This window comes from Bombus fervidus, chromosome 7, assembly GCF_041682495.2.
Source record: "Bombus fervidus isolate BK054 chromosome 7, iyBomFerv1, whole genome shotgun sequence".
NCBI classification, from domain to species: Eukaryota; Metazoa; Arthropoda; class Insecta; order Hymenoptera; family Apidae; genus Bombus; species Bombus fervidus.
The window spans coordinates 7,040,173-7,056,570 of NC_091523.1; the positions used below are offsets into that span (position 1 = coordinate 7,040,173).

Below are 16,398 nucleotides of genomic sequence, written 5' to 3' on the forward strand. Positions count from 1 at the left end.
TTTACAAAATATTTCCTTTAATTATAAATGTTTCTTTAAGAAAAATGTTAACCTCGACGAATGAAAAATTGTTGTTTCTCTATTTTTTTCATTTTTGACGAATTAATTGTATTTTCATACAGCGAAGAAATATCGTATATTTAAACGAATATTCTTTCAACAGAGACCCATGTAAATTCTGATTGTATGCTCTAACTCGCGATTAAATTACTGGTATACAAGATGACCACCACGTTGGAAAATTTTATCACGATCACTCATCGTGATTTTAATTGGCCGTATCCTGTACCTCTTATTACGAAACCGGCACAACCACCGAAGAGTACGGGAATTCGATTATACACCCCCAGAATCGATCCTGAGGATTGTTCGTGCGACGAACATGGCCAACAGAATAATAAAGATAGGTAAAAGTAAAATAAAAATTATCTGGAAAGAAGTAGAACGAAATACAAAGTAATTTGAACAATATGAATATTCTACACGCTGTATGATCCTTCGTTAAATTAAAAACCAAATTTATATCACAACTTTCAATGTCGTTATCCGTGGAGAAGGAATGGCAATTTAAAATAATACTTTAAAAAATGCATCCAGATACAAATACCTGGCTGACAAGGAACGACAATTTCTGGACCAACTGAAGAAAGTGAACCGTGAAATGACGAATCTCACGAAGGCTATGCTAGACACTAACTGCGAGCCAATGGACGAGACGATGAAGAGTATTTATAAAACGGATTACGCGAAGAGAGGTATGGAACGGCATTGAAGGAACGTGATATCGTGCAAATAACTCGTTCGAATGAATTCAGGATTGCCTATCAAAATGTACAGACAGCTACAGGCTGCGGTCGATTCATCGTACTGTTCACCTTTTCCGGCGGAAGTTACGAAAATAAAGGAGGGTTACAGAGATCCAACGAGATTTCGATACACTGCCATCGAAAGACCGCATATTCAGCCAGCCAAAACGATTAATTTGTTCCAAGGTATGAAATATTTTCGAATGTCCCCGTTTGTTTTAAATCTCCAAACATTGTAGATGAAACATATATTATTAAAGGAAAAATGCTATATTTTGATCTAAGAAAAAAATGTTTAATATTTTTGGCGAGAATATTAAATATCACCAACTAAATGTATGCTTGTATATTATATTATTGACTAATAACTGTTATGACAAAAAATGATACTTCGTTTTGGCAGACGTTCTTACTCAACGTCTTTAAAAAAATACAATTTTTATGGAGGAAAGATATTTCGTAGAATGTTTTTAGATTTCTGATCACGAATGTTTCTATGATAACAAAAGTTAAACGATGAGAATTTAATATTACGAAAATTCATTTGTAGTTCCAGAATCTTTCTCTATGTGGGAGACACCTTTCACCGGTCGCTCGGAATACATGGATACTATCAGCAAGATGGGTCTCAGTAATATAAAAAATCGACAACAATATCTGGAACCACTACCTTCGTCAAGAAGAAGATTTGGGGACTGTAAATTATAAATTCGAATGATGAAAATTTCTCTCATCGACCAGACACTACCGATTTCTAAAATATTTTATTGTACAAATTTTATTTTGATTATTGTACAAATATTGGATCATATAAAAGCAATTGTTAATTATTCACTCACATTCTTGTGTTTGTAATGTATAAAAAAAGACACGAATTTCTTAAATTTCCCAAAAAATTCACCATAAAAAAAAAACATATGATTACTACCATTTATTTATTATTATAACCAATTAAGTTCAAACCGACGGAATCATATGCGTATAACCTAATTTTTTGTATCTCGCGTTTTTTTTTTTTTTTTTTATTTGTTTAACACTTCATAATGGCAAACTTATGTGAATTTTTTTCTACGGAATATAGTCGCAACTTTAGGAAGAAAAAGATACAACCAGCTGAGATGTAAGAAAGAAAGATGTATATTATCGAAATTATAAACAGATCGACAAATTTTATCTAGGAACACGGATTATATATATTTTCAGAATATATCACAAAGATTATTTTACGGATCGTATAGAAGAAGGAGAAATCGATCCTCGTACAGCATCGATCCCTACACAATTGGACGAAGCTGCTGAACAATTGGTTCATAAACATATCCTCGATAGACTGCAATCTGTTTATCAAGTCACCTATAAACATCCTAGTAAGCTAATAATGTATAGAAATGACATAAATAGTTGATTTCTTTAAAAATTTGTATATGATGAAGTATAGAGGCTCCGCGCGATACAAGAGAAGTTGGGGAAGAGATCAAAGAAAAGGATCTGCAAAGTGAATTAGTAGCGTATATTCATGATTTATATTTCAATCCTCAAGATGAAAAAGTTCTTGCACCTCCAGTGACGGCAAAAAGAAGTGAGTACAAAGATTTTTAAATATAACTTCAACTTTAATTACTAAAATACATCTAAATATATTTAAATATATATAGTGCTTGGCTATATAAGACCAAAACTATTGCACGGAGATCTTTCGATATACCAAGATACTGTCAGTCGTACAGGTGCAACAATAATTATAGGAGAACACGAGAAGAAAAAGGCAAGAACTTCCAAAAATGTAAAAATACCGAAAAATCTTTGTGCGGATCTTGATTATAAAAAATAAATAATTTAATTTTTCTACCTTTCTTTATATTTATATTAAATTTGTTGTAAATTTACTACATACGCAACGTACACAGTGGAAATAGGCCTCTTACTGCTTTCATAAGTGACACAATTATTTGGAAACTTTTACATTGCACAAATAACTATAGAAAACACTTATCTATCGTTTGGTAATTAAAAGATATGTGAGGTCATCGTTTACGCAATGTTACATATATGTAGGTATAGCATAAAAACTTACAAATGTAAAAAGTAATCGAATTCTTGTACCTCGATTTCTCTTCACTTGTCGAATATGAAACATCACAGAGGAATTTTTACGCAACCGGAACACGCAGATGAAGTATATATAAATTATATTCTCTGCAAATATATAAATAATATTATCCACAATAATTTTTAAATAAACTAAATGCGATTGTAAAGTCTTCACTAAAGTCAGAGAAAATATTGCAGTAAAATTGGCAAACATCATTTCCACGTAACCTCGATAGATGGCGCAACGATTTATCAAGGAGTGACACTCATTTAATGGTTTTAAGTTTGGTTACATGAATTTCACCAATTATTCAGTACATATATCATATTTACAAATGTTTAGAATGTAATCCAACTTAGAAAAAAAAGTTCAACAAAATACTTCTGAAACTTCATTAATACAATAATTGTAAAAAATATTATTATTAATTACCAAAAGCTTATTTTGTACAATTTGAAATATCAAGACGGGTATCTGCACAAGCAAACTAAGTTTCCTTAAGACATGACTTGATATAGTCGACTAGTGCACTACGTAGTAGATAATTACAAGAACCTAAAAATGCCGCGAGGTGTTATAATACATTTAATAATAAGCGTTTTTGGTATAATTTTTGCTATATCAGCATTTATTGTACTCTTTATTGTGTATAGGAATTTCGACGTTGGATTTTGGTCCATCTTATCAGGTTAGCATCACACATTACATGATGAACATCATATTATATAAATTATCTAATTTTGCAACCGTAAATATGGTTTAAAATTAATAGCAAACGACTTAAAAGTTCACCAGACAAATATTTTACAGTAATAACAAACGATATTCTTCATTTATTACATACAAAATAAAAATTACTTCTTTATTGCTGTGCATATTTATCTTCTAATAGTTATGGTTTTAATTATGGAACTTTGTTTTTTCATTCAATAATTAGGCAATATTTTTCGTAATATTTGTAGGAATATTACCTTCTGCTCATTTTTTAAACATATCACAAATAGTAGAAATTATTACTTCAGAAATTTCATATTATACATAATAGTTATTCATATAATAAAAGATATTTTTATATAATAAATTTAACACAAAATTAATATAAATAAAATCTTGCTTTACTTCACATATCTCATAGGTATGTTAGCTGCTGTTTGTTTTCATCTGCATTGGCTTAAAGGAAAAGAAAGTTTAGAAAGATGGCATACCAAATCTACGTTGAACAGTTTAAATGTTGTTGGTTTTGTAAGTGCAGTAGCAGGAATTACTGCACTAATTTGGTATCTCTTCCTCACATTTTATTACAAGATCCGTATGTATATTATTTAATCTTCAGATAAAATATATATATTATATATATATATATATAATATGGCAAAGTAAATGTAAACACATATACATATTTCTGATATTTTAGCCATTGTACCCATTGGGGAAAGTACAACGATATCAGCTATTTGGTCTATGATTTGTGGAAAGTGGGGAATTTTCTTGATGTACTATTCTCACAAATATAAATTAATTATTGCAATAAACTCTCCAGCCATATTAATAGAAGATAATGCTTAAGAATTTTTTATACAAATGAATATAATAATTTTTATATAGAGTATTTTTATTAAATGTATTTATAAAAAATGTTTTGTTTGCAAATATAAATTTATTTATAATAACATAACATAGAGATAAGTTACATTGTAAATATTATGTAAGTATATTTACTGAAATATAATTTTATGATATAAAACAGATTTTTCAATTTTATATATAGTATTTTATATTACTTTCAGGATACTTTATTTAAAAATTTACAAAAAATTGGTCACAAAATAGTTATTTAAGTATCACAGTGTAGTAACATATAGTTTTTTTAGTACATAGTATATAGTAAAAATATATACACCAAAAATGTATAAAAATCATGAAAATCCATAAAAAAATATTAATTTAACTTTAATAATATACTTCCTTTAATTTGAATAAATGCTTTGTAATCATATTCATGTACATAAAAAATAATTATTTCAATTAATTTTAAGTTGGTGTTAATTTATACAGAGGATAAGTCAATGTATACAGACTTACAATTGAAGATACCACACCAAGTACACCAATTGTTCCAGGGGTAAATTTAGTAAAACCTAGTGCTGTTAGAGGAATACACAAATCACATCCATTTTTAATTGTATCCATTACAACATCTTTGTGATTTCTTAAATGATAGAGTAATTTATATTGTTTCCATAAATGATGTGAGAACTTTGATGTCCTCATTAATACACTCTCTTTTTCATGTTCAAAAATTTTTATGATTTCATAAATATCTCTTATTAGGTTCATTATAATACCCATTAACCAGTACTTATTAGATATTTTGCTCCATTTTTCAATATTAACCCTATATAATCCCACACGGCCGATCCAAATTATATGATCTGTTAATAAGAATAGAGCATTGGCAATTTTTGATAATGTCAAAGTGGCTCTTATAGTTAGATCTGGATATTTCATCATTTTTAAAGCAGAATATAAACTGTCCAAACATCTCCCTAGACGTAACACTATAAAGAAAACGAGAATAAACTGTTATTATCGATAGTAATTGTATTAGAATTATAAATATTGCTTTAAATACATTTTCTAAAGGAACTAAATGTATATTCTAAACTTCTTAAGACTTCTGCAGAATGTTGTGTACTACGAATATTCTGTCCATAATACCAATAAGCTCTGCTTCCATATTGTAGCAATCTGTAAAAGTATTATTAAAAAGTAATTGTACAATGTTAATATTATCTATTTACTTTTACTTGTAATAAATTTGTTAAATAAAATTGGTATATTCTTTTATGTAGAAAATTAATATACAGGTTTTTATGGAATTTTTAATGATATGCATTTTTGAATATATTATGAGAAAAATAGTATCATTAAACATGATGGTAAATAACAAAATTTAGGTTATGTAAAACATACAATTAAATTTATATCGATTAAAAATAATTTAAATCATATAATAAATTCATATTAATTAAATCAATTATTCTTAATGCGGTTAAATATGTTTCAGAAGTAAATAAATTATATACCTGATAATTCTGTCTCTGCCTATTGTTTGCTCATTTAGCTTTATTACTATATCCATAATGTTTTCAGGTAATATAAAGAGCGATATATTTCAAACACAACAATTAATTGCAATAAATTTTTATATAAAAGTAATTTATGAGAGTTTCATCATAGTAACGTTTATTTGTAAGCACATATAAACAATTAATATAAACTATCAATATTCATATTGAATAACTTAGTCTAAACGAATTGATACGTAAAATACCGTTTACTAATGATTATTAAAGAATCCATATTGACGATTATGTGCAACATAATGACGCAAAGCATTTCTTGCTTCAGTCGCAATATTTATCTCGTAATATACATAAATTAGAAAAATTAGGTACATATAATATGCTTATTTATACCACTAGCGCCATCGGATATTTAATTTAACTTACCCGCCATTTTCAAACATTTTAAATTTGATGTTCATAAAAGTACAAAATTAACGCTAATATTTAATCCAATCTCATTAACGGAAATCTCATTACTTAAGTAACTACTTTCGTGGAAATAAAGTCTGATGAAAGATGAAATAATTTTATTGTTATCGATGAGTGAAGAATAATGTGGAAATATATTTATATTATAAAAGTGCGTGTAAAACGAATTATGCAATCTTAAATATCACATAAAACGATGAAAAGAGATGAAGACACAATTTATATTACAGTACTTGTACGTTTAAAAAGCTGAAAAGCTAGTTATCCCTAATTATGAATTAATAAATTACGAATTAATTTATTGTAGTTAAAGTCTCACAGAGAATAAAGAGGAAAACACATACAAAATGATGATTATGATTGTTTTTCGTGAAATAGAAATTCGCACACATATGCTATACTAACTGACATCGCACGTCCCTTATGTCTGAATCCTGGTGTAAGTAAAAGGATACTCACTGTAACATTCCAGTTAAATAAAGTTTACATTAAAATACACTCATCTTGTATAATACAATATCAAATAAATTAATTAAAAAATTATTACCTGCAATATAAAATAGAAGCAAGTTATTAACTGTGCTTCCAATCCATATACAAAGAACAAGACAAAGTATTATGCCTGGATAATACTGCAGAAGATAAAAAATAGTTTAGAGCAATTCTTTTTGTAAATTCTGTACTTAATATTTGTTACATAAATATCTTCTAAACAAAGATTCCTTTTATCTAGGATAGCTTAACTCACCACATTGGGACGATCATTTCGTGTTTTTAATATCAATTTCCACAAACTTTGTAACTGTAAGATTATTACAGATAAATTTTGACATATCTCATTTAATTTTTTCTCTTTCTGACCTGTCCATTTGTTGACAGGACTCAGCAATGATAATACAACTGGTACAAGATAATCAATCAAAGCCAATATAAGAAGAGTTACAGATATTATTGTAAGTATAGCAGGTTCCAACATCCATATTAGACTACAAGCAAATTTTTATAAACATTGTAAAATATATATTAACATATAATTATTTACAAATATGTAACATATAAAAATAATCAATGACTGATATAGTAATATTTTATTCTAAAGTCAATGTTAGGAAACAATATTAATTTTTATTATTTTATACATAACATTATCAAAAATTCATAAAAGAAAATGAAAAATTTTAAAATCTGAGGACTATAAAATAAAATGAGAAATAAGGAAAAAATGCATTTCTTTTATAGTATTAAAAAATAACACATAAAACAAATAACTTACAACAAAAAATATGTATGGTTATATATTTTAATATTTCCACTCACAAAAATGTTATGGTTGTAATTCCAAATATAAGGCCAGGGTACCAGGACCGTTCCCATAATAGAATGGAATTCAATGGAAGTATTACTTCACGCCAACATTCCATTCTACGTTTTAATTGTTTCATATGCTTTTCCTGCAATGAGATTATATTGTTTGAGGACAAAAATGAGTGTCACTGTCATTGATTTTTCTACCATTGTAAGACTACATGGTATAATACAAAAATTCGGCATTGATTAAATATTCAATAAAACGCATTGATCATATGTTAAATATTTAACCTTTATAAGATGTGAAGTCTTACCCTTTCTATTGCTGCACTATCAGCCATCCTGGCTACTAAATAAAGTATTCAAATTCGCTGTGAAGAAACAGTATAATACGACAAAGACTTGAAACTATGTCGAAGTTATAGTACAATGTAACTACAATTTATTCACATCATCCAGGTTTATATTTCGTTTCATTCAAACATTTCTTTATTCTTTAATTTGATTATCGTGATGTGTCCTCGGTAAAAGTCAGAGACGCCGGATACTTTTTGCTTGAAAACACACGAAATGACGAAGAATCGACTTCTAGTTTCGAGATTATTGTAACTCGCACGCGATTGGCTATCAGTTCAAAATGTTGGTTATTGCAGGCGATACTGTGCTGATGTTGTGACGTTAAAGATTTTCTAACAGTATACTTCAAACTATCGCGTCCTAAACGCGTTTAATTGAAACTTTATTCAAAATTTGCTAAATATGGCTGCTGTGAGTTCTGTAAGTACTCGATGATACGTATTAATTTTTGTCTGCGAACTTTAACAGCGGTACTTCTTGTTTATGTCCTGGTTAAGGGGACAGGTTTCTCTTAATATATCTTCGTTCTCAAATAAATAAATCACCTATCACCGTCTATTATTTCAGATATCAAATGTCGAAAACTTATCTCCACAAATTATTCGACGTGTAGCTAAAGAAATGAGTGAATTAGCTGAACAACCACCCGAGGGTATTCGAGTTGTTTTAAATGAAGAAGATGTTACTGACATTCAAGCTATTATAGAAGGACCCTGTAAGATTAAAGTTCATTTAATTACTCCTCTTGCAAAATTTCAATGAAGTATTATGTACCGTATAAAAAATCGCACAGTTATTGAAGTATAACCTATCCAAATGTCAGATTTACATGCACACCTAAATACATTTATGTATGTATATATACATACATATATATAGATATACATATAAGTTTATTTCTATCAATTATAAGAGAGAATATTATTTGCCTAATCAACTTGATAGATCAACAGAAATAATAATAAAACCTATATATTCTATAACATAACTTTTAATATTCACATCTATTTAGATATAATTTAATGTCATTGAAAGTTTTTATTTAACATTACTTATTTCACAAATTTATATACATGTATGATGTTTGTTTCATTAAAATTTATGGAGGTTTGTGTATATTATAATGTTCATAAGTTAAAAATATAAATTTTCCTAATATTAGCGGGAACGCCATATGCTGGCGGTTTCTTCAGAGTAAAATTAGCTCTTGGCAAAGATTTTCCTCAAGGACCACCAAAGGCATTTTTCCTTACAAAAATTTTTCATCCAAATGTTGCAAAAAATGGAGAAATTTGTGTCAATACCTTAAAAAAGGATTGGAAATCAGATCTCGGAATTAAACATATATTACTAGTAAGCTATTAATTGGTATAACTGATACAAGAGATATTTAATGGATTTATTGAATTAACATATCTATTTTATATTTGCAGACTGTAAAATGTCTCTTAATAGTGCCAAATGCAGAATCTGCTTTAAATGAAGAAGCTGGTAAATTATTATTAGAAAGGTATGACGATTATTCGGAACGAGCAAAAATGATGACAGAAATACATGCACAGGTAAACCTGTTGTCATATACATATATTAAAATTGAGTTTCGCATACATAATAATAAATAATGAAAAATACATTTATGCTTTAGGGAGGTGGGAAAGGCAGCAAAGCAGGTCTGGATAGTTGCACATCCTCTGAAGTCGGAGGACCCCTCCCAAAAAAGCATGCAGGAGATAAAAAACTATCAGCAGAAAAGAAAAAGATATTGAAAGACAAGAAGAGGACACTCAAAAGATTATAAAAAGATCAACATAATTTATCTATCTTTTATAATTTAAAACACTGGTGTGGTAACATTGCCTCATATTGTACACAATTATTGCATAGTAAAAATTTATTATCTAAACTCGACTGATCTTATTATTAAGTATTTAGAAAATTAATAATTCTAGAAGCATTAAAAATGACTTCCTAAGATACAAACAAGTACAACTTTGTAGTGATCTACTTTACAATCAGGAGTGGAAAATAATATAGTCCACTCTGTGGTATCTATTAGCGAATATTTTTACATATGTACAAAATGATACCTCATGTGACTATTTAAATTAAATAAAAAATGTTCTTCAAATAAAAGTTTTGTTTCTACTTTAATATTCGTAATTATGTACTAATTTTGTATACTTTTTAAATGAAATTTATTTCTGCAATACTTAAGAAAACTAAACATAAATCTTTGATTAGGTGAGAAATGAAAATGGTCATTTTCAAGAACATTATTCTTTATTAGGTAATGGCTCATCAGTTTCTTTGCTTCAGTCTTGTACCACTGCATTGGCATTCATATGCTGCATGAATAAAACCATGTACATTGCCTTACAAGCCCATTACTGTGCAGTAAAATATTTCATTAGTAGATGACTAGACGATAACAGTATGTCACAGCCTTATTCCACTAGAAGCTATTAGCTACATATAGTGGTACGTTTTATTATTCATGGTAAAAAACAATTCATTAAACATAATTTACAAAGATCTGATGCTACTAAACATAGTGATACACGTATATTAGTATATAAACTATGTTCAAAGATAGGTTTAGAATATTTTGATAGTTAATTATTCGTATAAACTAATTAGATTGTGGGCTAGAAGCACTTCTGTACTTAGATAAACAACAACTTGTAAAGATGAATTTTACTGTATTTTTCATCTGATAACCACACACGCACGATAGTACATACAAATCCATACAGTCTTTACATTATAACTTTTTATTATTATTTTTTTGTTTTTGTTACGATACCATAAAAAAATCTATGAACTCCTACAAATCATTTTCCTTAAGTGTCTGTAAAAATTGTATGCCAATTTTCAAAGAAACCGTCAAAAATAAAAAATACCCACTTAAAAAGAATTTCTTACAACATTTTGCTAATAATATATTTATACTTATTTTTATATATTCTCGTGAAAATTAGAGAAACACATTGTATTGTGTTAAGTCAGATCAGAACAAAATCTTAAGTGTGAAGATTTGTGACGTTGTTACTTTACTTCTTTCACATAAGCTTCCAATTCTGCATCTAATTCTTCAGCGGTAGGAGTTTTCGTTACTTGCCGACTGCCGCCTCTGCCACCACGTCGACCAGTCCCACGACCTTTAAAAAAGAAAATATTAATGTACTTTTTGATAACTCACTCATCTCTTTTTTAATGTATACCAATTACATACCTCTGACGGATCCTGTTCCACGGCTACCCCTAAAGCGGGACTGAGGTCTCTGTGTAAAATTACTGCCGCTAAGTCTCGGGCCTCCTCGGATAGATGTGACTGGTATTTCAGAGGTAGCAACTTGTATGTTCATTTCACGACCTGCCGATGTATACCACATATTGCAATAATAGATGTGAATAGTTGTGCAAATCATAATTCACAATAACTTCTTTGAAATTTGTTTTTCTTTAATGTCATCCCATGTTGGAGTATTTATGGAAGGATAAAAGAGAAAATGCTCAAACTGTATGTTGCTAGGTATAAACTGGAGACCAGATTAATAAGTGATACTGAAACCCTAAATATAGGCGGAATTTTATAATTAAAAAGAGACATTCAAAGCAAAACTTATAGTACAGACACAAATTTAACTACACACCATCTAAGGGTACGCCATTATATTGTTTCATTGCTTTAATGGCATCTGCTCTTCTTTCAAATATAACATCTGCAGACCCTAATGATCGACCTGATCTATCGTAATGTACTGCTGCTGACTTTAGGGGGCCAAATTCACTAAATAATTCCTAGAACAAACACATACATGAATTATTACAATTTTATAGTAACTTTTTAAAAATGAAAGAGCTAAGTGATTTTTATGAACTTGAGACTGAAAATTTATCTATTTTTTGAATTTGAAGTAATATTGAAGCACTAACTTTAAGACTAGAACTACCACACTAGTCAAAATGACTGGTTTGACAACTTTATTTAAAATTTTTACTTCATGTTATATTTCTTCTCCGCAATGATGTAATGACTTTTGTAGGGATAGCTAAAGGAATAATATAATAAACTTTAATTTTGTTTTATTCATTTAAAATAAAAGTAATTTTGTATCATGGATATTTATATCAGTACCAGTCAATTTGACTTGACTGAATTTGACAATCAATCTGTTTACTGAAGCTGGATTCGTTTATTTAGATGGGGTATTGGATATCTAGATAAATTTATGGCTGCCAAATTTGCACTAATATCAACAGTGTGTGATAAGTTTATTGAAAACAGCCAGAATTGCTATAAACCTGGTACAAACATTACAATAGACAAGCAACTTTTCCCAACCAAAGTCAGATGTAGGTTTATGCAATATTTACCGAATAAACCAGACAAATTCGGAATTAAATTTTGGCTGGCATCTGATGTTCAAACAAAGTATGTTGTAAATGGATTTTCTTATTTAGGAAAGAACAAAAAACGAGTACCATCGCAACCTCTGGGTGAATTTGTATTACTCAAATTTATTGAACCATATAGTATGAAGGGAAGGACAATTTTTTTACAAGCTTGTCATTGGCATATAAATTATTAGCCAAAAGAACCATATTGGTTGGCACAATACGCGGAAACGAAAGAGAGCTCCCAAAAATTTTTAAGACAAAGAAGGATACAATAGCTCACTTTTCATCACTACTGTATCGATCAAATGAGATTACATTCACAATTTATAAAAGTAAGCCGAAAGAGAAAGTTTTTATCCTGAACTCAAAACATAAAACTGTCAAAATTGGGAAAAACAAAAAGGGCCTACCTGAAATGGTCGAATTTTATAATAAAACAAAATTTGGAGTAGATATAGCAGACTAAATGGCAAAAAAATATAGTGTGAAGTCGGGATCAAGAAGATAGCCACTTCAAGTATTTTTTAATATTTTAGATTTAGCTGGCATAAATGCTTGGATTTTATATAAGGAAACCACAGATAAGCAGATATCCAGAAAAGATTTTGTTTTAATTAGCAGATGAACTTGCCATTGACAATGAAAAATCATGGATAGAACAAAGAGCATCCAAGATCCAAAGTACGTCAAAGAACTAACTTACCTTATTCACACAAATGGCATCATATAGGGTACTGTAATAATAAGACCACCACTATTTGCAATCTTTGTAAAAAATATGTATGCAGAAAGTACACATAGAAGAACTTTTACGTTTGTAAGAAGTATGATGAATGGTAACTTTTGTACTTAATAATTTAAGTTATATTTGTATTTTATTTATTCTATTGCATTTATTATTATATTATTATTATAATATAATATTTTTCATTAATATTCTTAAATATTGTATATTATTGTAGAGTATTGAAATATTCTTCATTATTGTACTTATTGTTATTATTATAGTTGTTATTATATAGTTTTTATCTCTGAACATGAAGTTTCTTTTGTAAGGTAATAATAAATCAATAAATATAAAAATATTCTACTATTACGTATTTTTTAAAGACCAATCATTTTACCTAGTTTTGGTAGAGATAACTACATCTCAAATATCGGTAGTTCTAGTATGAAATAATAAAAAGTACCTGAATGTCTGAATCAGATACTCCAAAGTCTAGATTTGATACAAGAAGCTTGGTTGTCCCTGTGCTACCTATTGAACTTCGGCCAACTTTTTTTACTCCATCAAACATGTCGTGTTTCCAAGCACTGTTTACATCCCCCTACGAATGAAAATTATTTATTACTGTACAAAATTTGTGGTATCTTACAATACTTAAGAACATAGTATTAGTCACATGTGTATTTTTATAAACTAAAAAAATTACATCTATAACAATTACATCTAAAACTAAAAACATTTCATATATATATTTTTACTAAACATTTCACATTATTTTATATAATAAGCTATTCTATGCTATTATATTAGCATTGGAATATATAAAAAATACACATGGTCGTCCTTAAAATTAACGAACATCCCACCATAAAAGCGCGGACTTTTATCATTTCCGAAAAATTTTAAGTTGAATTCTCTCTCGAAATACGTAAAGTATTCCTCATCTGAACAGTATAAGAATCACAGGAATCATAGGAATCACGTTTCTATCTTACACAATTATTTTACCTTAAAATACGATCGTTAATCTATCTCAAGATTAAACTGTTTCATACATAAGCACTTAAGACGGAAGTAATACGATAGGTTCTCATATACGGTACACGTGACAAAATTAATATAACATAAATAATGTCAATAATAATAAAAAGAAGAATAAATAATTTGATTTCTTACTCTTGTGTATGGAAGAGAATTTCTTGTAATGCCACCACGATTGCGTCCCCGCATGACGCCACCACCAACTCTTTGCGTTCTTCGTGCTCCTCTACGAGGTGAATTACCGGCACCTCTTCCACGTCTGCTACTGCCGCCGCGTGGTCTTGTTCCTTTATTTTGCTTGATAATATCGTCGAGACTCATGTCTATTTTATCAACCATCTTCATTTGTGCTGGATTTCGTATAATGACACTGCCACACGAAAATGAATGAAACCAACCTCTTTCGTCTTCGTAATGATGGCGACGAACGAAGACGAAACAAGCGCGCACAGAAACCTGGGTATAAATGATCGTAACTCACAGAACGATTTCTTAGAACCCCTACGTATTTGATTCGTCGATCAGAGCGCTCTCTATCGGGAAGTCAATGAAATAAAATAACGGTTTTAATAAATTCTTTTAATAAATATTGTCGTTTATTATTAAAGTATTTGCATTTGTTACTTATATCTAGCATATAAGCGCATTTTTTTCTTAAATAAGTGAATTTATATTTTAACATTTATATTTTTGTAGTTTATTCCTGTTTTAGACATGTTACATTATAAATAGTGTATTTAATTTTTTATTTTTTGAATATCAAAAATATATATAGATACAAATGTATCTCATTTTTTCCTATACATTACTATAATTCATAATGCTCTTCGTTTATATCACTTTCCTCATTATCTTCGTCGTCCTCATTAAGATCTGTAGAATTACATAGCTTTGAAACATTTGTGCATAATTGTTCTTTAATATCATTTTCTTTGCGAACAAATAGTGAAATCATAGAGTCTTCAAATTCTTCCACTATTCCCTCACACTGAAATAAAGCACATCAAAATAATAACTGATAAAATATATTATGAAGTATAAATAAAAAGAGAAAACTTACATAATATTTTAAACTTTTATTTAAATCACCATCCTGAATAATATCAACTTTACTCATTTCAGGATTCATACTACCAGATGGACTCATTAAATTTAAGATTGTTAATTGACCATTTGATTTATATGTTGCTCTTACATAGTCTGACATTTTTTCACAAATATTATCTAGGATGTCAGATATATGTACCTCAGATTGTACAAGTGGAATCTTTAAATAAACGTACTTATGTAAAAATATGTTTTGATTATAATTCAAGAAATATAAAAATTTATTATTACCTTCTTATGAATAGCATTTCCTTGTGCATCTAATCTATAATTCCCTATCTCGATTTCTCTTGAAGGATCAATTTTTGCTAGTTCTTCTTCAATTTCTTTTACTGTTGCTCTACAAACTACACATTACAAATATTAATTTATTATAATCATTTTTTATACTCAAGGTAAATAGCTATAACTTACTATTAACACTTATTTTACATACCTAAACATTTTAAAAGCTTATTGTCAATTTCCGCAGTTTTGACAAAACCATTTGTGAAAAAGAGGGAAAATATTACTATTAGAATTTTCATCTATAATGAAAATATGCATTAATAAGTTGAATTATTAAAAATGACATAAAGAAATGGAATTGTAAACATTTAATTAATACTTACATCGTATTTAATTAACATATTTAATAATATTTATCTATTTTTTATCGTTGAAAAAGACACGTGTATATTACTTATAATTTTATACGTACATACTGATGTGTATATATAACTATCATATATATACTTAAATACTCTACAAAACACGAATAAGCTTTCATCACGTGTCACTTTGAGAAATACCAATATAAAAGAATATGGACTAAAGACACTACTAAATGCAAAAAGACACTACATCATCGCAGTTTAAAACTGTAACAATGTAACCAGCTATAATTAATCTTCCAAAAATCAACTAATTTTCTAAACAAAATCATAAAACATAAATTTCAATAAATGTATGGAACAATTTCTAAAACTTTTCATAACTTCAAAGAAAATTTATTTATTGTTC

The 16,398-nt window shown here is 28.5% G+C and overlaps 8 protein-coding genes across 10 annotated transcripts in view; 3 read left to right on the top strand and 5 right to left on the bottom strand.

Annotated features, from left to right (window-relative positions):
* Rhogap102a (Rho GTPase activating protein at 102A) overlaps nucleotides 1–3,908 on the bottom strand; it is a 66,458-nt gene extending 62,550 nt beyond the window's left edge. Inside the window, exon 1 of one of the 2 annotated variants that reach the window (XM_072006929.1) lies at nucleotides 2,910–3,908. The gene's annotated coding sequence lies outside the window, so the exon portion shown is untranslated. Of the gene's footprint in view, nucleotides 1–2,880 lie in introns of both variants that reach the window. The other variant, XM_072006927.1, reaches the window with a different exon arrangement.
* On the top strand, nucleotides 13–1,572 carry LOC139989042 (uncharacterized). The gene is made up of 4 exons (XM_072006943.1): nucleotides 13–407; nucleotides 598–755; nucleotides 816–992; nucleotides 1,357–1,572. Exons 1-4 carry the CDS (start codon nucleotides 223–225, stop codon nucleotides 1,512–1,514), a joined length of 678 nt encoding a protein of 225 aa, XP_071863044.1. The 5' UTR covers nucleotides 13–222; the 3' UTR covers nucleotides 1,515–1,572.
* LOC139988862 (uncharacterized) lies at nucleotides 1,850–4,646 on the top strand. The gene is made up of 5 exons (XM_072006648.1): nucleotides 1,850–1,926; nucleotides 2,010–2,173; nucleotides 2,245–2,385; nucleotides 4,034–4,207; nucleotides 4,313–4,646. Exons 1-5 carry the CDS (start codon nucleotides 1,850–1,852, stop codon nucleotides 4,462–4,464), a joined length of 708 nt encoding a protein of 235 aa, XP_071862749.1. The 3' UTR covers nucleotides 4,465–4,646.
* On the bottom strand, nucleotides 3,996–6,399 carry Pex11ab (peroxisomal biogenesis factor 11ab). Its single transcript, XM_072006942.1, has 3 exons — nucleotides 5,985–6,399; nucleotides 5,531–5,646; nucleotides 3,996–5,456 (listed from the first exon to the last, which is right to left on the bottom strand). Exons 1-3 carry the CDS (start codon nucleotides 6,038–6,040, stop codon nucleotides 4,930–4,932), a joined length of 699 nt encoding a protein of 232 aa, XP_071863043.1. The 5' UTR covers nucleotides 6,041–6,399; the 3' UTR covers nucleotides 3,996–4,929.
* Nucleotides 6,400–6,536: 137 nt separating this feature from the next.
* Arl6ip1 (ADP-ribosylation factor-like 6 interacting protein 1) lies at nucleotides 6,537–8,332 on the bottom strand. Its single transcript, XM_072006948.1, has 5 exons — nucleotides 8,078–8,332; nucleotides 7,773–7,906; nucleotides 7,204–7,441; nucleotides 7,003–7,087; nucleotides 6,537–6,913 (listed from the first exon to the last, which is right to left on the bottom strand). The coding sequence occupies exons 1-5, from the start codon at nucleotides 8,102–8,104 to the stop codon at nucleotides 6,810–6,812; spliced, it is 588 nt and encodes a 195-aa protein (XP_071863049.1). The 5' UTR covers nucleotides 8,105–8,332; the 3' UTR covers nucleotides 6,537–6,809.
* Nucleotides 8,333–8,382: 50 nt separating this feature from the next.
* On the top strand, nucleotides 8,383–10,023 carry LOC139989043 (ubiquitin-conjugating enzyme E2 S). 2 transcript variants are annotated; one of them, XM_072006945.1, is made up of 5 exons: nucleotides 8,383–8,540; nucleotides 8,688–8,835; nucleotides 9,283–9,473; nucleotides 9,554–9,682; nucleotides 9,766–10,023. In XM_072006945.1, the coding sequence occupies exons 1-5, from the start codon at nucleotides 8,523–8,525 to the stop codon at nucleotides 9,916–9,918; spliced, it is 639 nt and encodes a 212-aa protein (XP_071863046.1). In that variant the 5' UTR covers nucleotides 8,383–8,522; the 3' UTR covers nucleotides 9,919–10,023. The 2 variants fall into 2 exon arrangements, with proteins under 2 accessions (XP_071863046.1, XP_071863045.1); XM_072006944.1 differs by having other exon boundaries at nucleotides 8,527–8,590.
* A 358-nt stretch (nucleotides 10,024–10,381) lies between these two features.
* On the bottom strand, nucleotides 10,382–14,764 carry Ref1 (RNA and export factor binding protein 1). Its single transcript, XM_072006941.1, has 5 exons — nucleotides 14,425–14,764; nucleotides 13,712–13,849; nucleotides 11,774–11,921; nucleotides 11,353–11,493; nucleotides 10,382–11,278 (listed from the first exon to the last, which is right to left on the bottom strand). Exons 1-5 carry the CDS (start codon nucleotides 14,632–14,634, stop codon nucleotides 11,166–11,168), a joined length of 750 nt encoding a protein of 249 aa, XP_071863042.1. The 5' UTR covers nucleotides 14,635–14,764; the 3' UTR covers nucleotides 10,382–11,165.
* A 289-nt stretch (nucleotides 14,765–15,053) lies between these two features.
* Sel (canopy family protein seele) lies at nucleotides 15,054–16,159 on the bottom strand. Its single transcript, XM_072006946.1, has 5 exons — nucleotides 16,008–16,159; nucleotides 15,833–15,923; nucleotides 15,628–15,743; nucleotides 15,350–15,556; nucleotides 15,054–15,277 (listed from the first exon to the last, which is right to left on the bottom strand). Exons 1-5 carry the CDS (start codon nucleotides 16,023–16,025, stop codon nucleotides 15,098–15,100), a joined length of 612 nt encoding a protein of 203 aa, XP_071863047.1. The 5' UTR covers nucleotides 16,026–16,159; the 3' UTR covers nucleotides 15,054–15,097.
* Between the last annotated feature and the right edge of the window lie 239 nt (nucleotides 16,160–16,398).